Source organism: Sus scrofa, chromosome 15 (assembly GCF_054392235.1).
Source record: "Sus scrofa isolate SSC_HxYL_T2T_F1_AM1 chromosome 15, Sscrofa_HxYL_maternal_Yorkshire_Landrace_v2.0, whole genome shotgun sequence".
NCBI lineage: Eukaryota > Metazoa > Chordata > Mammalia > Artiodactyla > Suidae > Sus > Sus scrofa.
Genome location: NC_139397.1, coordinates 98695610 through 98719671, shown reverse-complemented (window position 1 = coordinate 98719671; position 24062 = coordinate 98695610). Strand labels below are relative to the sequence as shown.

The following is a 24062-nucleotide window of genomic DNA, read 5'->3' as shown; positions in this document are numbered from 1 at the left end:
AAAACAATCAATGTCTTTTAAGTTCCTGAGGTACCTAAGAAAGTGGAAGAAAGACACGTCGTTGTCCTTAAAGAAGAGGAAGTTCCACCAGTTGAAGGTAGATGACTTTCTAAGAAAACAGCATTTTCAGTCATCACTGTCTTATTTTTGTCTAATATTTTCATGAGGTAAATGCACATTTCACTTCAGAAAATAAACATATTCAGACTCCAAACAAAATTATTCTTTACCCAGTAGGAATTGGATAGGCAAACTAAAACCAACTGAAATCTCTTTTCTGACATGATTAGCCTGTGTGTGTATTGTTGTTTGTTTTACTTTATTGAGCATCTTTGAAGGGAAACTGTATTTGAAAATTTTTCATCAGATGACTTGTTTGGCAATTGAGGGATTAGCTTTTCCAAGAGGAATTCCAGATAAGCTTGAGTGACTGGTACAGAAAATCTGACTTCAAAAAAAAAAAATTTCTGTGGTTCTTTCTAATTCTAAAAGTCTTTGAAGGGCCTAACATACTTCGAAGACCCAGTAAGACTTTTTTTTAAGGATGAGTGAGTTTCCACATGCATTTAGAAGGCTGAGCTCTCTTTGTTTCCTATGCTGATCAGACAACATCAGTTTTCAGATGTATCATTTTAGTCTAACATTCAAATGAATTATAAAAATAATTTATGAAATAATCTTTTTAAAGTGTTTGAGGAGCCTGAAGAGCCTGTTCCAGAAGAAGAGATCCCAGAGGAACCACCTAGCATTGAGGAGGAACCACCTAGCATAGAGGAAATTGAGGAGGTGGCGCCACCTAGAGGTACAACTGCTTTTATGAGTTGGACATTTAAAATACATGGTGTTCAAAGTCTTTCTCAGAATTCCTCTAAACCTAATGTTCATCGGTATATTTTTCTTGCATCATATCCATGACAAATGGAAGATTAATTACTATCAGCAACTGAAACTTTGTATCCCTTTTCTTCACCCACCTCTTCTTCCTGCATCTGCAATACAGTTAGAATGAGATAGAGAATTTTATGTTATTGGCACTTTTTGTTTCTAGCCAGATGCTAATGTAATACTTTCTCCTAGTTTTCAGTCCTTAGCTTTTTCTTCAATAGTAAGGTGGGTGAAACTCTATCTCTATGGTATTTACTTTTTAGTCATCCTTAGGCTGTCATTCCTGAGGACTATGACAGTCTTTTGCATAACTGATACATGTTTGCTTTGCTTATAGGATTTCCAAGTAACATCCATCCATCTCATCTTCATAGTCAATACTTCATATATAATTACCACTTAGGTTGCTAATATCTTTTTTAAAATAATGTTTTGGGTTTTGGTGGGTTTTAGTATATGGTTGTTATTGTTCTGTTAATTGCATGTCAATTTTCAAAATGTACATAAAATATCTTTTAAGTACCTGAAGTGGTTAAGAAAGCAGTACCTGAAGCACCTACTCCTGTTCCTAAAAAAGTGGAGGCACCACCAGCTAAAGGTATAGCAAATCCTTTTATTAAAGATAACAATATCTTTAAAGTCCCATTCATTTTCTTTTTAAAAAACAAAAACATCTTATTTCACTGCTTTCTTAGAGTCATTTGAATAGCAAGGTTATGAAATTGATTCAGAACCTGTAAAAATATAATTCATTTGCTTGCTTTAGCCTTTTTTGGAATGTCCATGGATGAGTATGTGTATGTGTATGAATTATTCCAGAAGATATTTTAAATAGCTGAGAATTTTCATGTTAATAGTACATCTCTCTATACTTATATGCATGATAAAATGGTTCCCTCTTCCCAACATTCTCTTCCTAGATTTTATTCCATTACATAAGTTAAAGTTTCTCATGTAACTATTACAATAGTTATGCCTACTGTATTATTTTATGGGGGGGGAATATCTGTTCTAATGCTTAGAGAATTAAAGAGTCTCGTGTCCCTTTTGTAATGTCTGGCCAGAGCATTCAAGGTTATTGCAAAATGTCTGTTTCTCATTGCTTCCTAATTAGGTTAATGTTTTGGTAGCAATCCTAATCGATTAGGTTATGCCAACCCTATCACAGAAAACATCCTCAGCAGACACAAGAATGTCCAGAACCTGACACCTGTGTCAAGGTTTAAGTACTCTATGATGGTAATTACTTCAAAAACAGCCTTGTCAAATTAAAACTAGTAGGAGTTCCCTGGTAGCCTAGCAGGTTAAGATCTGGTGTTGTCACTGCTATAGTGTGGGTTCAGTCCCTGGCCTGGGAACTCCTGCATGCCATGGCCATGTGGCCAAAAAATAATAATAATAATAATAATAATAAAAGGCCCAATATCGGTAATCCCTGCTATTAAAAAAAAAATAGGATAGTACAGGTTCTTTGTGGATATACCTTCTTCTAAAGGTATAGTTAGCATAAATGAGTGATTTGAGAAAATATTTTTATTGCTTCTGAAATTGGTATCCAGTGGTACAGAGTGACTTCTTAGACTTTATTATAATGTTGATGTTATTTATGAAGTTTTTATTTCATGTTCATTATTGAGCATTGTCAGCTAACTGAAACGCCTAATATCTTTAAAGTGCCAAAGAAGGTTCCTGAGGAAAAAGTACCTGTTCCTGTTCAGAAAAAAGAGGCCCCACCAGCAAAAGGTACATCTCTTTTTCACCTGAACTTTCTTAGGATCTTTTTTCATTAAGATTTTGTGTTTTATGTTTATATGTCTTGATTGTTTTTGATGTGTTTTGCCTGTGAAAGCTTGCTCTTGACTGTCTTAAATATTAAAACTATATCTTTAGTGCCCGAAGTACAAAAGAAAGTCCCAGAAAAGAAAATCCCAGAAAAGAAAGTCCCTGTGCCTAAAAAAGAAGCTGTTCCCCCAGCTAAAGGTATTTTTGGGAAGATCTTTGCTTATCATGTACTTCTTAGTTGTTTTTATTTTATATTTTGAATTTATATCTTCATTTCCACTGTGTTTGAAAAAATAAATCTCTTAAAATAGATGCTCTTTCAGGGAGAACTGTCCTTGAAGAAAAAATATCAGTTGCTTTCCACAAAGAGGAAGTAGTAAAAGAAAGAACAGAATTAGAAATAGTGGAAGCACAAGTGGAAGAAGCTCTTGAAGAAGAAGCGTTCCATGAGGTGGAAGAATATTTTGAAGAAGAGGAGTTCCATGAGGTAGAAGAATTCATCAAAGTGGAAGAGTATGCAGCTGAAGAAGTACACAAAGCTGAAGAAGTCCGTAGGGTAATAGAAGTTTTAGAGGCTGAAGAAGTGGAAGTATATGAAAAACCCAAAGCTCCACCTAAAGGTATAGGGAATTGTGCAGATATTACAAATTGTTAAATGTTGCTCTTATTTCTTTTTTAAAGTACATTTCATGTTCAGTTTGGAACACTAGATATCCACTTATTTTCTATGATAAAATCATGAGATACTTTAAGCATGAGTTTAAAGTACCTGATAACAGTGATTGATGTGGAGTAGAGATTGACCCCAGAGTATAATTTTAGCCAACAAGATAATAATATTTGATATCTATCTTCCTGAGGCAGCCCTTGTATGAATTTGTGGATTATTTTCTAAATCCAAACAAGAATGTTATGTGACTGTTCCAAGTACTAAAATAACTGGCCATTTTCACCAGTTGGGTGGACAGAAACTCCTCAGTTCACAGAGGAATTTACTTATTCTGGCAAAACCACCATCGCCTTGTTAGCATTTCAGTCAACTCTTCACAGACTAATAATTTCTTAGCCAAACCTTCCACCATTTTACGATATTTTCATTTGAGAAATCACATTAAGGAAGGAAATAAAGTGTGGTAGCAGCACCTGCATTCTAGTATATTCTGAGGATAAACCATAATACAAACACATTCTCTGCAAGACTACTCCAGAACTTGAACAAATTAATAATGTGTGTAATATGAAGGAATGTGTGTGCTTAATACACACAGTAAATTTATAATAGAGATGAAATTTAGCAAAATCAAGTCTTTTGTGTGGTATAAATTTTAAAAATACATATAGATAAATCATTTTATGAGCCCTTGTTATATATACTACCTTCAGTCATCGTGCACCATCATACGTAGGAGTTCTCTCTAAACCAAAATACTAATATCTTTAAAGGGCCTGAGATATCCGAGAAAATCATCCCTCCCAAAAAACCACCTACTAAAGTTGTTCCTCGCAAAGAACCACCAGCTAAAGGTATTTTATTGGTGAAATATTACTTAACTAATTTTACATGCAGTAGCACCTTGGCTTCTTTACAAGTTTGCTTTCCACTTGGTGTTTTTCTTCTGTGTTTTGTGTTTTTGGAATGTCTAAAATATACTAATATCTTTAAAGGGGGTGAGGGTCTAAGGGAAGGGCCATCAGAACAAGAAAGTCACTGTTATACTTAAAATACCCAAAGCAAATATCCCTACTAAACAAATAGTGAGCCCAGCTTTCCTTCTTTCATACTATTTGGTTATATATTCACTAACATGTTTATTGATAAATCCCTGTTTTCCAGTTAATTATTAATTCTAATGAACCTAGTAAATACAGAGTGACTGTGTGTTTAATGGCCCTGCCTTGCTCAGTTTTTAAACCTCTTGAATTTCATAATAGAAATTTAAAACAGTGAGTAATAAATAACATACTTTTATCTTTAAAGTCTCTGAAGCACTTGAGAATGTTTTCACCGAAGAGAAAATACCAATTATTCCACCAAAACAAGCAGAAATAGCACTAGCTAAAGGTGTCTTATTTATTTTTCTTGTCAAGTTCTTCTGATTCTTACGTGGGAAAGTCCCCTGGATTTTCTGTTATCAAAATTTAATTCATTTTAGTTATCGTAATGTATTTGATAAGGTGATGTCTGTATTTTAGACTGTGGCTATGTTCTGTTCTGTGTTTATGTCTCTCTTACGCTCTATTTGTTAAAAATCTTTATGAATGCTTAAAAGTAAAAGAAATTATCACTACTATCTTTAAAGTACCTGAAGTACCCAAGAAAATTGTGATAGAAGAAAAAGTACATGTTCCTGAAGAGCTCAAAGTTCCACCAGCTAAAGGTATCTGCCTTTGCTGATTCACTGTTACTATGAAACTCCCTTGTATTCTCTTATGATGGAAGAAAGAAAGCGAGCTTGTTCTCCCCTCACCGCAACAATGTGGCTGAACAATGTAAACTTCAGTTTATGTTCTATAACATAATCCTCCCTTCCGTGACGACCGTCAGGGAAAAAAGACCTAAGCCTGAATATTGTTATTTTTTAATATTGATCCTCTTCATAAGCAATTCTGAAACAACATGGACCCCTCAACTTCTTTTTCAAAAATAATTCATTTTGGAATCTACTGTCAAGTAGCTCTGGAAACAAACATGTTCCAGATGACAGGAGAAAACGATGCTCTATCCAAAGGGTCTAATATGACAAATCGAGAGCCTGTCCTCAAGACAATCTAGAGAGAGGCACTAACTGTGTGTTTAGATGACTTATGATTTTGGAATTTTTTACATTCTCCTTGTTAGATACCCCTTTATGTCTTGGTATTTTATATGCAATTATGAAATTCTTAAAAAATAAAACAACTATCTTTAAAGCACCTGAAGTACCCAAGAAAATCGTTCCAGAAGAAAAAGTTCATGAAGCTGTTCCTAAAAAGCCTGAAGTTCCACCAGCTAAAGGTATACACTGATACTAACCACACTATGAAATAACTCTATGTTTAGTTATTCGTGGTTTAAAGTGAATGTGAGTGATGTCAAATATTTGTATTTTGTTTCTTTATATTCTTAATTTATTTATTTATTAAAATTAACATACTAATATCTTTGAAGTTCCTGAGGTGCCTAAGAAAAGTATTCAAGAAGAAATCTCACCCATAGTTCTTTCTGAAGACGCGACGGTATACAGTGAGTGTAGAAAAATTGGCAGTTCTCTTTGGTCCATTTGTGTTTGTCTTAATAGCTTTTAAAGGCAAATATACTAATATCTTGTAAAAGCATAATATGCCAAAAATATTGGGCAAAAATTAAATAATTTGAATGGATGTTAGCCTCGGACAAAGTATATTTCCTCGTCAATTTAAAAAACAAATAGTCCTGTCTGTATAACATTGCCCAATTTTAGAAAAGTCGTTTGTCTTGTTGAATTTGTCACTCTTGTCTTCTTAATCTGTTCTGTGTATAGCATCTTTTGCTTTCAAGCAATTTATCTTCTCAGACCATAGGCAACTTACTTTAACTTCATAACATTTTACTTGGATTGTGTAAACTCAAAATGTTTCACTATTAGTATTTTTTACTCTTTACTACAATTGTTGGAAATATTTTGGCCATACTATTCAAATATCCTTAGATTTACAAGGCCATCATAACCTCAAAAGAATCCTCAAGCCATTTTTCATTGGCTTTCATGCAAAATTATGATTAATTTGAAGAGTAAAATAATATGAGTAAGAAAATATTCTGAATAGGATTCTATTCAATAATCTGAATACTGAAAATGACAGTAGTCAAGATATTTTTCAATTTCTTTGAATCTAAAATTCAAGTCCAATTTTTGTCCCTCTATAATAATATATGATGACTTCCTCCATTCAAACCCCTTTCCATACTTGAGTGTGGTTATTACAATCAGCCAGTCTTCCTTTTTAAAAGATGAATAAATCTTTATTTTCTTTTTTTGCCTTATTTCCAAATTTTTAATCATTTTTCTTTTTTTTTCTGCTTCCAATCCCTAAATGGTTTTCACATTCATATTAACTATGAAGCCATAAGCTATATTTGGTTTGAAAATATAGATAACTAGGTTCCTAGAGCAGGAACGAACTTAACATGAATTTCTAGGAGGTCAAATATAGAATTCTTGATGTGCAACTCAATACTGACCCTGTTCTTTAAGAACAAATCCATAAAAATTAACAGCAATAGGAAAATTTTACCACTAGCTTTCTGCAGTAAAAGAATTATATATTGATCCCTGGCCAATGAATTCCTCAATTTTACCATCATGATTATAAAGAAATGCTGAAAGTCCTGTATTATAAAACTGGGAATGAGGCTTTCTCCTAGCTAGTGTGTTACTGTCACTTATTTGGGTCTGTGTTCCCCCAGTAATCTGAGTTATGAATGTGTATTGTTTTTCTTAATGCTATTCTTCGTCCACTTTGAAATGTCTCTAAATGTATAAATACTAATATCTTTAAAGTTTATGAAGTTTCTGAAGAATCATCTACAGAAGAAAAAGTACTTGTGACTCATCCTCAAAAGACAAAGACCAAACTAGCAAAAGGTATATAACACCAGTGACCCAATCTGGAGAAAATTTATTTTTGGCATATTTTAAAAGCTTAATACTTTCCTTCACCATTTATAAATATAACTATACTTATATCTTTTAAGTGCCTGAGCCACCCAAGAAAGTTGTTCCAGAAGACAAAATATATGTGATTATTCCTAAAAAGAGAGAAACACCAGCAACTGAAGGTACATTTCAACAACATCTAACTTGGATGAATATCTTTGGCTTCAAGACTCAAAAATTGCATGTTACATAATTTACTGTTTGTACGACTTCTAAGTGTAAACCTACTAATATCTTTAAAGAGCCCGATACAACCAGAGAAGTATTTCCAGAGGTGGAGTTTCCTGAGGCTGTTCCCCAAATCCCGCCAACTGAAGGTATATAATTCTTAGTTTTGAAAATCTAAATCAGAAAATTTTTCCTCATCAGTCTGCAAAACATGTTCAGTGTTTTGTGTAGATTTCCACAACCTCTAACGCTAAAATACTAATATCTTTAGAGCCCCTAATATACCCAAGACAAGGAACTCTCTATGACTTGCCCCCAAAAAGTCAAGTCCAACTCATACAATGAGTAAAGATAAACTATTAGAACAAAAATAAAATTTCTAATTTAAAATTATAATGTCTATTAATATGCTTAAATTTCTTTGTAAGCCATGTCTTCATGTCTTTGCCTTTTCTCCATTAAAAAATACTAATATCTTTAAAGAGTTGGAAGTCTCCAAGGAAGGTGTTCCAGAAGGACAAGCTCCTATTATCATAAGAAGAAAAACACCACCACCAAAAGGTACAAGCCAGAAGAAAGTCAACTTCCTTATCTCATGATTGTAGTTGTACTTAACACATGTAAAAATACTAATATCTTTAAAGTTCCAGATGCTACCAGGGAGGTCACTTCAGAGAGGTGGGTCCCTGGAAGCAGCAGCTTAACTGGGTATATACATGTCTCTATGAGTCATAAGGGGAAAAAGTCCTTGACTTATACACGTGGAGATGCTTGGGCTATAGATTTTATCTATAAAGCCTCCAGGGAAAGTATATATACATACAATGTACAGATGTGACCCAGACGGATTCTTCCATAGGAAATAGCTGTTTAAAAGATATCCACATGAGATTACTTGTAACATTTATATCTCTGAAACTAGACTGTATTGGCTTTCTCCTATTAAAGCAGATATCAGTTCCATCAAATGACAGAGGTGCTTGGCTATAGACTATAAGTCAATAATTCAAACTCTCCATGGGATTGAAACTCCAGGATATAATACAATTACCTGTTGGAATTGCCTTTCTATTTAAATAAATTTACTACCAAAAACAAGCATACAAATTTTAAATAACTGATTTCCCCTAATAAATATCATAGAAATATTTTCAGAAAACCAGGACTTAAAGAAAAAAAATACAAAATTCACTGTGGAGCTGTTCTGTCTGAAATATCATCTCCACTGGAGAGCCTTCTAAAACTAGGTCAGTTACCGAAACAAAACAAAACAAAAAAGGAGTTCTCTTGTGGTGCAGTGGGTTAAGGAACCATCATTGTCACTGCAGCGACTTGTGTTGCTGCCATGGTGCAGGTTAAGTCCCTGGCCCAGAAACTTTCCACATGCTACAGGCACAGCCAAAAAAATAAAAATAAAATAAAATAAAACCAGCACAGTTAAAATCAAAACCAGTTAAAGCTGGAAATCTGCCCCAAATATTTATTTGTTCCTCTCAATGTCTTTTATTTTTAAAGAGTCCCACATTTTCCCATTTTGAATATCTTCAGATAAATCAATATATGGGAACATTTTAAAACAACCAGGATAACAATTTCTTTACAATGCCCGTGATATTCTGTAATTAAAGAATATTGAATACGTTGACACCATTTTCTCAGTCTAAAATCTTTTAGTTGTTCTCCTTTCTCCTATACTTGAAAAACAATCACTTTTTTAAAGTGCGTAAGTCGAGGGTACAAAATAAAGTCAATCCAGATAAGAAAGGGGCTGTTTTATTCCACTCAAACTAATAGCAAGAGGTACACTGTTAATTATTTTTAAATTGATTTTTTCACTTAAAGCTAAATTTACATCATCTGATTTTCTATATACCTACCATTCAAAGAAATATTGATAGTGCTTGAGCTGACCAAGAAAACAGCTCCCAATAATCAAGTATTGATACTGTTGCCAAAGAATCAGATTCAGGGAGCAGGGAGGTCTCCTAGGCTGGGACATTCCTGTAGGTGGTGTTATGTTCTTCATCACTCTTAAGTATAATCCACTGATACTTTTTAAATGCCTGATTCACCTCAAGAAATTGTCCCTGTAAAGGAAACACTCGTGGCTGCTTCTCCTGAAACTGAAACACCTTCCACCAAAGTTACCATTCATTCCTTCGTTTATTTAATAAATGCCCATTATGTACATGATGCTAGGAAGGTGGGGAATAATAAACAATGATTTGATTCCTTTCTTCAAGACTTTATACCTCATCCAGTTCTTGAAGGAAGCACCCTGCTGGCCATAAAAATCACGTTGGTTTAGAGAGTTCCCATCGTGGTGCAGCAGAAACAAATCCAACTAGGAACCAAGAGATTGTGGGCTCGATCCCTGACCTTGCTCAGTGAGTTAGGGATCCACTGTTGCCGTGAACTGTGGTATAGCCTGCAGATGAAGCTCAGATCTGGCATTGCTGTGGCTGTGGTGTAGGCCGGAAGCTGTAGCTCTGATTAGACCCCTAGCCTGGGAACCTCCATATGGTGCGGGTGTGGCCCTAAAATGACCAAAAAAAAAAATCACTTTGGTTTAGTTAACATCATTAATACCTCACTGATCCCTTAACCTCGAAGTATAATATGCTAAAGTCTTCAAAGTAACTCAAGTTGTGAAAGAAGTTGCTCCTGAAATGAAAGTATCTGAAGATGTTCCTAAAGAGCCAAAACCTCCATCGATGAAAGGAACATGTCACCTCTGAACAGATATTAAATGAAATTACCTGTCCGCTGTCCTCAGTTCTTAAAGCTGTGTTTCTCTAATGTTCTTCATAACTCCTAAATGTAAACATACTAGTATCTTTAAAGCACCTGAAGCTCCACAAGCAGTTAACTCTCAAAAGAAAATATGGGTGACTGTTCCTATCAAAACAAAAAATCATCCTATTAATAGTATTCATTCAACAAATACTTTATAAGGCAGGTCTACGGTGTCATAGGAACTCCTCAGGGGGCTAGAGAAGGGTGAGCCCCTCCTCTCAAGGATGCTACTAATCCTGTTTGATTGGTGGGGCAAGAAGAATAGGCAGAGAAAAGAGTTCTAGAAAACTACATTTGCTAATTGTGGTTACTGTTTTCATTAATTGTTTTAACTCCTAAATGTGAAATACTAATATCTTTAAAGTGCCTGAAGCTGCTCAAGATGGTGTTCCTGCAAAACAAGTTCCTTCCAAAAAAAGAGAACCTCCATCATTTAAAGGTACAAGTTCCATGCCCTCAAGTTCAAGAAGAAATAGCTTTTGTAGTCTTGAAAATATTTTGCTGTTCCTACTGATCTTCACAACACTAAATGTTAAAATACTAATTTCTTAAAGTACCCGAAGCTCCCCAAGAAATTGTCTCTGAAAAGAAAACATATGTGGTTCGTCACAAAAAGACTGAAGTCCTTCCCGATGAAGGTATAAGTTGCTGGAAGCTTGGAAGTTTGGGAAAATGCCTTTTCCTGTATAAATGTGTTTCCTGCTTGTATTAATTCTTGTCCCTCCTAAACATAAAAATATTAATATCTTTAAAGTTCCTGAGACTCCCAAAGAAGTTGTCTGTGAAAAGAGAGTTCATCCTCCCCCAAAACCTGAAGTTGTGTCTGTCAAAGGTACATCCTAACAGCCCCTCATGATAGGGTAGGGAGGGCTGTGGAAGGAACCACCTGGCTAGCCTTGAAATGCTTTTGCTGTGTAAATGTGATTCTTGTCTGTGTTGATCCTTGTGACTCGAATGTAAATTTACTAATATCTTCAAAGCACCTGAGGCTTCCACAGAGATCCTCCCTGAAAAGAAAGTGCCAAGGGCACCTCCTAAAAAGCCAGAAGTCCCACCTGTTACAGGTATCTGTCCTGGATCTTAGGTTAAAGAAGATATAACTCTTCTGCTCTTGAAAATATTTTGTTCTAGTGGTCTCATAGCTCCTAAATATAATTGTACTAATATCTTTTAAGTGCCCGAGGCTCCCAAGGAAGTTGTCCCTGAAAAGAAAGCACCAGTGGCACCTCCTAAAAAGCCAGAAGCTCCACCTGCTAAAGGTATTTGTCACTGATCTTAGGCTGAAAAATACATAATTCTTCTGTCCTTAAAAATATTTGTTCCAATGGTCTCATAACACCTAAATGTAAATTTACTAATATCTTTTAAGTGCCCGAGGCTCCCAAGGAAGTTGTCCCTGAAAAGGAAGCACCAGTGGCACCTCCTAAAAAGCCAGAAGTCCCACCTGTTACAGGTATCTGTCCTGGATCTTAGGTTAAAGAAGATATAACTCTTCTGCTCTTGAAAATTCTTGTTTCAGTGCTCTCACAAGTACTGAATGTAATTTTACTAATATCTTTTAAGTGCCCGAGGCTCCCAAGGAAGTTGTCCCTGAGAAGAAAGCACCAGTGGCACCTCCTAAAAAGCCAGAAGTCCCACCTGCTAAAGGTATCTGTCCTGGATCTTAGGCTGAAAAAGACGTAACTCTTCTGCTCTTGAAAATATTTTGTTCTAGTAGTCTCATAACTCATAAATATAATTGCACTAATATCTTTTAAGTGCCCGAGGCTCCCAAGGAAGTTGTGCCTGAAAAGAAAGTGCCGGTGATGCCTCCTAAAAAGCCAGAAGTCCCACCTGTTACAGGTACTTGTCATGAACCTTAGGCCTAAAAAGGTATAACTCTTTTGCTCTTGAAAATTCTTGTTTCAGTGCTCTCACAAGTACTGAATGTAATTTTACTAATATCTTTTAAGTGCCCGAGGCTCCCAAGGAAGTTGTGCCTGAAAAGAAAGTGCCGGTGATGCCTCCTAAAAAGCCAGAAGTCCCACCTGTTACAGGTACTTGTCATGAACCTTAGGCCTAAAAAGGTATAACTCTTTTGCTCTTGAAAATTCTTGTTTCAGTGCTCTCACAAGTACTGAATGTAATTTTACTAATATCTTTTAAGTGCCTGAGGCTCCCAAGGAAGTTGTGCCTGAAAAGAAAGTACCTGCAATGCCTCCTAAAAAGCCAGAAGTCCCACCAGCCAAAGGTAGCCACCTCTATGTTGCTGTGTTTGACACTGTCTGCCTGTTTTTACTCTGTCTAATCATGAAAATACTAATCTCTCTACAGTACCAGAGGTGCCAAAGGCAGCTGTCCCAGAAAAGAAGGTGCCTGAAGTTATTCCTCCCAAACCAGAAAGTCCTCCCCCTGCAGGTAATGTCAATGCTAACATACTGGAGAGAAAAATAATTGCGATTTTAGCTAGAAATTTTACATGTGTAAATCCCACTGCATAAAGCTGACATAATTGGAAAGAAAAAAGTGTCAGCAATTATCCAAAATATCCTGGTGTATGATTGCATGATATAGTCACTAATTATTTTCACCTTTTCTAAACACAAATTACCAATATTTTTGAAGTGCCTGAGGTGCCGCCAAAGGAAGTCATCCCTGAAAAGAAAGTGCCTGTGGCTCCTCCTAAAAAGCCAGAAGTTCCACCTCCTAAAGGTATTTATCTTTCCATGTTGTTGGTCAATGTGTCAGGGGGCTGGGAAAAGTGTACTGAGAAATGTCCAACAGTTCATAAATGATATTTGCTTGGGTAAATGTGTTATCGATATTCCCACTTTATAGTTTCTAACTAAAAGATACTAATATCTTCAAAGTGCCTGAAGTTCCTAAAGAAGCTGTACCTGAAAAGAAAGTGGCTGTACCCAAAAAACCAGAAGTCCCACCTGCTGAAGGTATTTATTCCCACTGCTCTGTTAAGTAAAAATATATATTGTCTTGTCATCTTCATGATCATTGTAATATATGCCTCCACTCTTCCTAAATTCTAAAACTACTAATATCTTTCAAGTGCCTGAAGCTGCTCAAGAAGTTGTCCCAGAAAAGAAAGTTCCCAAGGCACCACCCAAAAAACCAGAAGTCCCACCTGTCACAGGTACATCTTGGCCCGACATCATTCTGAAGAACTTTCTCTGCTGCTATTAGAAGTAGTTTTAGTCTATTGCCCCTTGTTAACTGAAATGTAAAACTACTAATATCTTTCAAGTACCGGAAGTTCCCCAAGAAGTTGTCCCAGAAAAGAAAGTTCCCAAGGCACCACCCAAAAAAACAGAAGTCCCGCCTGTCACAGGTACATCTTGGCCCAGACATCATTCTACTGAAGAAATTTCAATTCTTGAGAATGATTTTATCCATTGCTTTTTACTAACCTAACTGTAAAACTACTAATATCTTTCAAGTGCCTGAAGCTGCTCATGAAGTTATTCCAGAAGAGGTTCCCAAGGCACCACCCAAAAAACCAGAAGCCGCACCTGTTACAGGTACATGTTGGTCCAGACATCATTCTGCAGAAGAAATTTCTCTTCAGTTTTTGAGAATGATTTCAGTCCATTGCTCTTCCCTAACCTAACTGTAAAACTACTAATATCTTTCAAGTGCCTGAAGTTCCCCAAGAAGTTGTCCCAGAAAAGAAAGTTCCCAAAGCACTACCTAAAAAGCTGGAAACCCCACCTATCGCAGGTACATGTTGGCCCAGACATCATTCTGCAGAAGAACTACATGTTATGTTACTGAAAACAGTTTTAATCTATTGCCTTTTGTTAACTGAAGTGTAAAATTACTAATATCTTTCAAGTGCCTGAAGTTCCCCAAGAAGTTATTGCAGAAAAGAAGGTTCCCAAGGCACCACCTAAAAAGCCAGAAGCCCCACCTGTCACAGGTACATGTTGGCACAGACATCATTCTGCAGAAGAAATTTCTCTTCAGTTCTTGAGAATGATTTTAGTCCACTGCTCTTCCCTAACCTAACTGTAAAACTACTAATATCTTTCAAGTGCCTGAAGTTCCCCAAGAAGTTATTCCAGAAAAGAAAGTTCCAAAGGCACCGTCCAAAAAACAAGAAGCCCCACTAGTTTCAGGTATTTTTCACAAGTCTTTATTTTACAAAAGAAATTGTCTCCTCTGCTCTTGGAAATACTTTTAGTCCATTGATCTCTTTAGCCTATGTGTAAAACCATTAATATCTTTTAAGTGCCTGAAGTACCTCAAGAAATTATCCCTGAAAAGAAAGCACCAGTGGCACCTCCTAAAAAGCCACAAGTCCCACCTATTACAGGTACCTGTCATTCACCTTAGATTTATGAAGATAAAACTCTTTTGATTTTGAAAATATTTTGTTCCATTGGTCTCATAACACCTAAATGTAAATTTACTAATATCTTTTAAGTGCCCGAGGCTCCCAAGGAAGTTGTCCCTGAAAAGAAAGCACCAGTGGCACCTCCTAAAAAGCCAGAAGTCCCACCTGTTACAGGTATCTGTCCTGGATCTTAGGTTAAAGAAGATATAACTCTTCTGCTCTTGAAAATATTTGTGCCAGTAGTCTCATAACTCCTAAATATAATTGTACTAATATCTTTTAAGTGCCCGAGGCTCCCAAGGAAGTTGTCCCTGAAAAGAAAGCACCAGTGGCACCTCCTAAAAAGCCAGAAGCTCCGCCTGCTAAAGGTATCTGTCACTGATCATAGACTAAAAAGACGTAATTCTTCTGTCCTTGAAAACATTTGTTCCAATGGTCTCATAACTCCTAAATGTAAATTTACTAATATCTTTTAAGTGCCTGAAGCTCCCAAGGAAGTTGTCCCCGAAAAGAAAGTGCCAGTGATGCCTCCTAAAAAGCCAGAAGTCCCACCTGTTACAGGTACTTGTCATGAACCTTAGGCCTAAAAAGGTATAACTCTTTTGCTCTTGAAAATTCTTGTTTCAGTGCTCTCACAAGTACTGAATGTAATTTTACTAATATCTTTTAAGTGCCCGAGGCTCCCAAGGAAGTTGTGCCTGAAAAGAAAGTGCCGGTGATGCCTCCTAAAAAGCCAGAAGTCCCACCTGTTACAGGTACTTGTCATGAACCTTAGGCCTAAAAAGGTATAACTCTTTTGCTCTTGAAAATTCTTGTTTCAGTGCTCTCACAAGTACTGAATGTAATTTTACTAATATCTTTTAAGTGCCTGAGGCTCCCAAGGAAGTTGTGCCTGAAAAGAAAGTACCTGCAATGCCTCCTAAAAAGCCAGAAGTCCCACCAGCCAAAGGTAGCCACCTCTATGTTGCTGTGTTTGACACTGTCTGCCTGTTTTTACTCTGTCTAATCATGAAAATACTAATCTCTCTACAGTACCAGAGGTGCCAAAGGCAGCTGTCCCAGAAAAGAAGGTGCCTGAAGTTATTCCTCCCAAACCAGAAAGTCCTCCCCCTGCAGGTAATCACGAAACTCCCAAACTTTTTTTTTTTTTTTAAAAAAAAAGAAAGAAAAAGAAAAACTCTCTTCTTAGTGCAGTAAAAATCTTTTTGCAAAGTATTTCATATACTTTAGTCAATTCCAGCATTACAAATGAGCTTGTCTTTAAAGTGTACGAGGAGCCTGAGGAAATTGTCCCAGAAGAGCCTCCAGCTGAAGCTGTGGAAGAGCCAGAGCCCACTCCTCCTCCAAAAGGTACTGGCCAGCCACTAGGCTGCCCTAGCCAAATCTTAGCCCTTCTTGTCCTGAACATTCTGGGCATTGTGAACTTTTCTCTTGTTTCTCACTCTTCTTCACTGATTCTAAAACATAAATTCTAATATCTTTAGTGACTGTGCCACCTAAGAAACCTGTCCCAGAAAAGAAACCACCTGCCGTCATTGCCAAAAAGCCTGAACCACCACCAGTGAAAGGTATTTTTCACTGCACTACTTCCTACAGAAAATTGTCTGTCTTTAAAATGCTGTGTTCCTCTGCTCAGCTTGATGATTTCTGAATGTCATTGAAACAATGAGATAAAAACCACTAATATCTTTTAAAGTGCCTGAGGTGCCCAAGGAAGTTGTTCCTGAAAAGAAAGTGCCTCCAGTGGTTCCCAAAAAACCAGAAGTCCCACCTGCCAAAGGTACCTGTGACTGTCCACTATTTAAGGGAGGTGGTTACAGCCTCCAACTCTTAAAAAGTGTTTTGTTATGTGTAAATGTAATGAATGTTTACAATTGATTCTTCATAACGTTACAATACTAATATCTTTAAAGTGCCTGAAGTTCCAAAAGAAGTTGTTCCAGAAAAGAAAGTAGCTGTTCCTCCAAAGCCTGAAGTCCCACCACCTAAAGGTACATGTCACTGATGAGATTCTGTAGAAAAGTGCTCACTCTTGGTCTAAAAAGTCACTTACTCTAGGAAACCCTTTTGTTTGTCATTCATCTTACAGTAACAACTACAAACCTACTGTACTGGATATTTAGAGTTTTAAATTTTTTTTAATAACATCATTGATTTTTTTAAAAAACCGCTTCCTCTGTTATAAGTATTAAAAGAGTTTACTAACATCTGTGGATCCAAGAACAGATCACTAGTCTAAGTGTAAATCTTTGGATCTGTCCCAGTGTTATTTGAACTAGATGTGGACTAGATATGATATAAATTTCATGTACTTCTTGGCTACCCAGAAGTAAAACTAACTAATATCTTTTAAGTGCCAGAGGTACCAAAGATACCTGTCTTAGAAGAAAAACCAGCTGTTCCTGTTCCCAAGAAAGTAGAGTCTCCTCCTCCAGAAGGTACATGTAAGACCATTTATGAGCTTACCACATGTGACTATTTCTAATTATGCCTTGTTCCACTTCTTTTCTAATTCAGTATCTCTTGGTCATTTTCTGTCCTTTAGTTATTTTGTTACTTCATTATTCTTAATTAGCTCCAATCTCAGATCTATTTGAGATTATCAGCCAGTGGCATCTACACAGGGCATCATAAACTGTGTTAAACAAAGTTTCTCTAATGGACACACAAAGTAGGATGGGAGAACTAATGACTATAAATGACATTAAACACCAAAAGGGCTTTTCAAGCATTCAAATCCATAGAAACAGAAATCAGTGCAAACAAGAGGGATTTCATCTTAACAAAAATAAGAGAAGATATTAATAGAAATAAGGGAAGAAATCAAGATTACTGTTTATTGTGTTTCACATTTTGTGCATTTTCAAATGTTGTTCTACACATTCAATTAAAACTAACTGTACCTTTAAAGTATATGAAGAACCTGAGGAAATTGTTCCTGAAGAGGAACAGCCAGTTCCTGTTGTAGAAGAGGAGGAACCAGAAGCCCCACCACCACCAGCAGGTAAAAGACCAGATCCACGGAATGGGAAAATACATCATTTGATTTTTATGTCTGTTCTATATCTTATTTAAGGTAAAATCTCAGTCTTCTATCTCGTTACAAAAGTCAATTAATTGCACACACAAAACTTTGATCCTACAGAATTTTACAATACGCATAACAAAGAGTGATCTTTTTTTACGCATTCAGAGCATTAAACTTTTCACTGTAATCCTCTGACTCTAAAAGAAATTCCTATCTTTCAAGTACCTGAAGAACCCAAGAAGATTGTTCCAGAGAAGAAAGTTCCTGTCATCAAAAAACCAGAAGCTCCACCTCCTAAAGGTACTTACAATAAAATATTTCATTTTCATATGCTGTCTAAAATTTGATATTCTTTACTTATTTTGTATTGTGCTGTATTATGTGTTCGTCATCTGTATGTTACAGTTCTGAACAGACTTGTCAAATTAATGTATACGTATTTCATCTTACAATTTTATATTATTAAATGCTACTAATATCTTTAAAGTACCTGAGATGACGAAGAAAGTTGTTCCAGTGAAGAAAGTCCCAACTGTCAAGAAGCCAGAAATACCAGAAGTTAAAGGTATTCACATCACCACTGACATCATAATTTTTTTAAGTACTCTGATATCTTAAAGTGAAATCCAATAAGTCTTCATTGCTAGGGACAAAAATGTCTTTGTTTTGCTTTCATTAATTTTAATGCTGCTCTATTAAATATAGTTTATTTATTCTTAACATTTTTTCAATGTCTTTAAATACTCTTTTTAAAATAAAACTAATATCTTCAAAGTGTCTGAGCTGCCCAAGAAACTTGTTCCAGTAAAGAAAGAACCAGAGCCTGTTACCAAAAAACCAGAAGTCCGTCGAGAAAAAGGTACCTACCATGAAGAAAAAGTAGATATTTCTCTGAATGCTATCTGAGCATTTTGATAATAGTTCTTAGAGCAAAAAATACTCAAGTATAAGTTTATTATAAAAACAAATTTTATAGAAAAGAAGGGAAAATAATGAAAGCAGAGAGAGAAAATGAGACAGACAAGCAGAAGAAATCTAGCCTATCCTAAGAGATAAAACTGAATAGAAAGATGACAGTTATATTTTGGAGTTTTTTGAAGTCCAGTATAAGGCACATACTTTAATCTGTGGGCAATAGGAAGCTTCAGAGGTTTTGAAGCAGGTATATAAATTAATAGAAGTTGGGCTTCAGAAAACTGGCCACAGTTTAAACTCTTAGAAGATGATGATGATAAAAAAGAGCCACTGTAGCTACTTAAGGTCTTCAAAAGTTGGACAAGATCTCTAGTGATAGAAATGGAAAAGGAGATTGGATTTAAGAGAGGTGAAGATTGAGTTGGTGTTTATGATCTAAGCAATTAGGAGGCATTCCCATGGTGGCTCAACAGAAACGAATCTGACTAGTATCCATAAGGACACAGGTTCATCCCTGGATCTCTCAGTGGGTTAAGGATCCAGCATTGCCATGAGGGGTGGTGTAGGTTGCAGACATAGCTTGGATCTGGTGTGGCTGTGGCTGTGGTATAGGTCAATGGCTATAGCTCCAATTTGACTCCTAGCCTGGGAACCTCCCTATGCCATGAGTGCGGCCCTGAAAAAAACAAACAGAAAAGCAACTAGGGAAATAGAGGAGCCTAAGATAATTTTAAGAATTTACAAGAAATAGCAACAACAACAACAACAACAACAAAAAAGACAAAAGACAAAAAAAAAAAAAAAAAAAAAAAAAGGAGTTCCCGTCGTGGCGCAGTGGTTAACGAATCCGACTAGGAACCATGAGGTCGCGGGTTCGGTCCCTGCCCTTGCTCAGTGGGTTAACGATCCGGCGTTGCCGTGAGCTGTGGTGTAGGTCGCAGACGCGGCTCGGATCCCACGTTGCTGTGGCTCTGGCGTAGGCCGGTGGCTACAGCTCCGATTCAACCCCTAGCCTGGGAATCTCCATATGCCGCGGGAGCGGCCCAAGAAATAGCAACAACAACAACAACAACAACAAAAAAGACAAAAGACAAAAAAAAAAAAAAAAAAGAATTGAATCAGGTCATGAGAAGTAGGTCATGATCCAATGAATCCCATGGCCATGAAGTAGGCCATGGGGTTCACTGGATCCCCAAACTGATGTTAGAAAGAGGATAGTAAATATATTTTTCACTTTTCAAGTCTGGCAGTTGGGAATATGCATCTGGAACTAAAGAAAGAGATAATGGCTAGAGAAGTAGATCTTGAAGTCATCCACATGGAAATGAGAGTTGAGAGTGTAGGAGTGATTACTTAAAGAATGTAGAGCCAATTTTTTAAAGCGTCAAATTTAGATCGTCAGTGGAGACATCTACATTTAAGAGCGCACAGAGGAAGAGACGTAAATGAAGAAGTCTGCGAAGACTCATTCGTAAATTTGGGATGTCCAAAAGGGTGCCATGCCTCCAAAGCCATTGCCCCCACTAAGTCTTATAAGATGAAGTTCTTTCCCACTGTTCTTTGCCTGCTTTTTGCAGAATCTTGCATATCTTCTAAATTCTTAATTGTAAACAAAATCAATATCTTTAAAGTGCCTGAAGCTCCCAAGGAAATCATCACAGAAAAGGAAGTATCCGTTCCTGTCCCTGAAGAACCGGAAGCTCCACCTGTCCAAGGTACATGGCTGCTCTTGGAAAGACGACAGTCATCTTCGATGATCTTGCTTTGGTTGTAGTTGGGTCTTTTGTATTTATTTGTTGTGTGTCTTATGTAGTGAAGTTATTGGTATTTTGAAATCCTCTGAAGAATTTGTCATAGTGTGTAATTAAGTTGATATGTTGTAGTATTCTACTCTGAATTCAGCCTAACATAAAACATTGTGCTTTTAAGTTGAAGAGTCTCCTGAGGAAATAACATATGAAGAAAGAGCAACCATAACCATCGGTAGAAAAGTGACTCCCCCCGTTGAAGGTATACATATATATATGTATATATATATGTATAATTTTTATAGTCTCTTGAAAACTGTTAGAAATACGAAAGTATTTATTGGGTAACATTCCCTCTTGAAATTATCTATGAAAGCATTCTAGCACATGTTTGACTGCTTCATTTTTCAAATCATTATACTCTTTTGAAGTAGAATCTTGGATTATTCTTGATGGTAATTATAAATTCCAAAAGATAGTTTACTGAGGCAAAATTGGAATCATGCATTGGATCCTCAAGTGATAACCCAACATCAGATTTTAAAAATCATCTCATTTGCTATCGACAAACATCAAATAAAGTAGTTAATAGAAAGCTTGAGTATAAGAAAACAGAAATCTTACCTCTTTCTATGTAAGTGAATGTGTAATTGTGTATTTTTGTTTTGTGACTGTAATCTTTGCATCTGTGTGAAATTTCTGAGTCTTTGTGAAGAACATTACAATTTATTATCCTGTGTCAACATTCTTTAAAGAACGTGAAATTGAAAAGTATGTTAAGCCAGAAGAACCTGAACCTGAACCTGAACCTGAACCACAACCAGAAGAAATACCAATACAAGGTATTCAGTTCATTGGACTTAAATCTTCATCACTATATTCTTCATCTTGATATATACATGTCTTACGTTGTTCACATGTACAGTAGTAGGTCTCTTTGCAGGTGTGTGTAAGATATTCTGTCTTAAATGTGCATCTCAGTCTTATGTATTCATGTCATTTGTACTATTTATTTCACATCTATGTGGCTTAGATGGATGCTTCCTCTGTTTTTATTAGTGTCTGTGCTGTATGTCTCATCTGTGTATGGTATTGATATTCTCATGTTTTATGTTGGATATTTTTATGTTTTATGTTGGACATCAGTATTATGTATCCAAAAGAGCAAACTTTTTACTTCATAAGCTTCTACTGAATATACTGTATATCCACATACCAATTAACATATCCATATACTAACACTCCTAAAATACTCTCTTAAGAACCTGAACCTGAAAAGAAGGTTATTGAGAAGCCAAAACTCAAACCAAGGCCCCCACCTCCTCCTCCTGCTCCACCTAAGGAAGACGTGAAAGAGAAAATATTCCAACTTAAAGGTATAAAAAAAGGCACTTCCAAAGTTTTATTAACCTGCTTCAAACTTCTATCCAGCCATCTGAAGTGGTGCTTGCAAGAAATGTGTTTTAAAAGCGTGTACTTTCGGACATGATCAAGCTGTGAGAATTGCATAAAGACCTGTATTTTATGCTGCGCTTGTGTGCCTTGTGACCCAACTGCCAGAAAGTACACCATTCATCCTGGCCACCTGGATCTAGGGGCTGGCCAACTAACTCTCATGCAGAGTGGGATGAAAGGATTTTCTGATTCCAAAGTCTAGTTGCTGGGTATATCTTTGGGATCGTGTGCATGTGGAATATATAAGAAAAATTTGCAAGGAGTTCCCTGGTGGCTCAGTGTGCTAAGGATCTGGCATTGTTACTGCTGTGGCTCAGGTTGCTGCTGTTGGCACAGGGTTCAATCCCTGGCCTGGGAACTTCCACGTGCATGGGCACAAGCAAAAAAAAAAAAAAAAAAAAAAAAAAAGAAAAGAAAAAAGAGAAACTTTGCAAGATATTTTTAATATTTCAGAAACAAACTTATGCAAAAGTCTGGGCTCTTAAAGAATTACATATGCGTTAAGAAAAACTATAAGTAATATATTTATGGCCACGGATAGCAGATGTGTTCATATACCATGAAAGGAAAGCATACAGACGATCTGCTTCCCCACTTTTTTTCTTTTGCAGCTTAATAAAAGCCCAGTTATGTTGTGTGGTCATCCTTAGCGTAGCCAGAGAGAGTGGTTATAGATACACTTGATACCCAGCATCCCTTCCCATTATTAAACTTCCCTTCATTCTCTTTGCATTTAGATTTTTCTTTGAATTGATTCTTAATTTGACTCGATATTATTTTTTAAATAGCATCTTTAAAAGCTGAAATAAACTAGAAAAATGTGTTTTTATTTTTATAATATGTTTTCTTATTTGTGGTGTGATGTCATGAGATTTTCCAATCTAAAATAATCTAGATGTAATCGCAGGTGAACACTTTTCCCACACTCACCTACACATATACAAAAGCCAGAATCATCCATGGTAAGACTTGTTTCTACTGATTCTTGCCTCTCTACAACCCTCCTAGCCTGTAGTGGGTGCGTCTGGCATTTCAGACAAGACACAGAAAAAGTAGGCCCTTTTTAAAAGGCTACGCATTTGTCCATTGATATTCCAGGAGGACACACACTTAAATGCATTTCCCTTCATGTAAAATTTATATGCAAAGAAAAATTCCTTCTCCTGCAAACAAAAATTATCTTCCTTCTCAGCCAAACCTTAACTTACTACTCAACTTTGGAGTAAAACTGCAATCTGTTTTCGTGGTTTGAACGCTTCTTGTATGTTCTTTGGTGGCTGTTCTTGGCTGTTGTTATTAATGCTTTGGGGTTTTAAGCAAAGCTTGGTTTTGATTCTTGGAGCAGGTATTTAATAATTTGCTTTATATCAAGTTAAATATACAAATAATAAACGTAAGATCATATTCTTTAAAGCTGTTTCGAAGAAGAAAGTTCCTGAAAAGCCTGAGAAAGTTCCAGAAAAAGTGGAGCTTACACCTCTGAAAGGTACTTCACAGTCTAGAAAATGCTCATATGCTGTATCCCCTCATCCAATTCCTTGCTCTTCCTGTTTTTTAAAATCTTCTTTTTTAAGTAATCAGAGTGGTGTCATTGATTTCTTGTATTTTTATAGCTTTTATGGTCTGGCTCATGAGTGTTGCTTTTTTGTCTCCCATCAATTTCATATGTTCATGGAAAGGTGTTGTTTTCTTTGTCTCATCTCCATATGTCTTCTTGCACTTTCTTAAACTCACAAGTATCAATTTTTACTGGTTAGCTGAAGTTAATAGCAGGACACATCTTAGGTTAAAATCCTGCGAGTCAGTAGGAGAAAGCTTTGGAATTTCCCCTGAACAACAATATTTTAGCTAGTGTTATAAGCACTGATGTTTCGCAGGTATTTCCTTGTGGCTTTCCTATCACTTTCTTCTCTCCAAGACATTCTTCTTTCAGGAGTACAGATCTCATGTTGTAGGGAAATTTCACTATCACTACAGGTCATTTTTTTTTTCAAAACTTCTTTCTCATTAACCAACATTTTTCCCTTTCCAAATACAGACCATGAAAACCATGAGTGATAAAGTTCAAGAAAACATTAAAAATAAAATTGTTAATTTTGTAGTAGGTATAGTGAGTATAGGTTTTCTGTTTAAGTAATCAACACATCTAGACTCAGAAGTCTAATCTTTTCTTGATTCACTCTGGAATCCTGGAAAAATCATTCATCTAAATATACATTTCCTGATTTATAAAATGGAGATTATAAAATAATGTTAACTATGGGTGTTAACTTGTAAAGGAT

General features: G+C 36.2%; 1 protein-coding gene across 1 annotated transcript in view; it reads left to right on the top strand.

Moving 5' to 3' along the window:
• Nucleotides 1-24062, top strand: part of TTN (titin) — a 274604-nt gene that overhangs the window by 133528 nt on the left and 117014 nt on the right. Inside the window, exons 149-202 of the mRNA XM_084999975.1 lie at nt 23-97; nt 689-802; nt 1406-1483; nt 2560-2628; nt 2776-2865; nt 2991-3287; nt 4111-4191; nt 4968-5045; nt 5579-5662; nt 5816-5890; nt 7188-7271; nt 7382-7465; nt 7586-7660; nt 7995-8072; nt 10672-10746; nt 10862-10945; nt 11062-11139; nt 11288-11371; nt 11483-11566; nt 11677-11760; nt 11871-11954; nt 12066-12149; nt 12260-12343; nt 12454-12537; nt 12621-12704; nt 12912-12998; nt 13157-13234; nt 13351-13434; nt 13546-13629; nt 13739-13819; nt 13935-14018; nt 14134-14217; nt 14333-14416; nt 14530-14613; nt 14725-14808; nt 14919-15002; nt 15112-15195; nt 15306-15389; nt 15500-15583; nt 15667-15750; nt 15901-15984; nt 16119-16202; nt 16331-16414; nt 16548-16625; nt 16989-17072; nt 17546-17638; nt 17885-17962; nt 18150-18227; nt 18438-18521; nt 20209-20292; nt 20507-20587; nt 21081-21167; nt 21588-21701; nt 23195-23266. Of these exons, the coding sequence (XP_084856101.1) occupies nt 23-97; nt 689-802; nt 1406-1483; nt 2560-2628; nt 2776-2865; nt 2991-3287; nt 4111-4191; nt 4968-5045; nt 5579-5662; nt 5816-5890; nt 7188-7271; nt 7382-7465; nt 7586-7660; nt 7995-8072; nt 10672-10746; nt 10862-10945; nt 11062-11139; nt 11288-11371; nt 11483-11566; nt 11677-11760; nt 11871-11954; nt 12066-12149; nt 12260-12343; nt 12454-12537; nt 12621-12704; nt 12912-12998; nt 13157-13234; nt 13351-13434; nt 13546-13629; nt 13739-13819; nt 13935-14018; nt 14134-14217; nt 14333-14416; nt 14530-14613; nt 14725-14808; nt 14919-15002; nt 15112-15195; nt 15306-15389; nt 15500-15583; nt 15667-15750; nt 15901-15984; nt 16119-16202; nt 16331-16414; nt 16548-16625; nt 16989-17072; nt 17546-17638; nt 17885-17962; nt 18150-18227; nt 18438-18521; nt 20209-20292; nt 20507-20587; nt 21081-21167; nt 21588-21701; nt 23195-23266 (4710 nt within the window). The remainder of the gene's footprint in view (nt 1-22; nt 98-688; nt 803-1405; nt 1484-2559; nt 2629-2775; nt 2866-2990; nt 3288-4110; nt 4192-4967; nt 5046-5578; nt 5663-5815; nt 5891-7187; nt 7272-7381; nt 7466-7585; nt 7661-7994; nt 8073-10671; nt 10747-10861; nt 10946-11061; nt 11140-11287; nt 11372-11482; nt 11567-11676; nt 11761-11870; nt 11955-12065; nt 12150-12259; nt 12344-12453; nt 12538-12620; nt 12705-12911; nt 12999-13156; nt 13235-13350; nt 13435-13545; nt 13630-13738; nt 13820-13934; nt 14019-14133; nt 14218-14332; nt 14417-14529; nt 14614-14724; nt 14809-14918; nt 15003-15111; nt 15196-15305; nt 15390-15499; nt 15584-15666; nt 15751-15900; nt 15985-16118; nt 16203-16330; nt 16415-16547; nt 16626-16988; nt 17073-17545; nt 17639-17884; nt 17963-18149; nt 18228-18437; nt 18522-20208; nt 20293-20506; nt 20588-21080; nt 21168-21587; nt 21702-23194; nt 23267-24062) is intronic.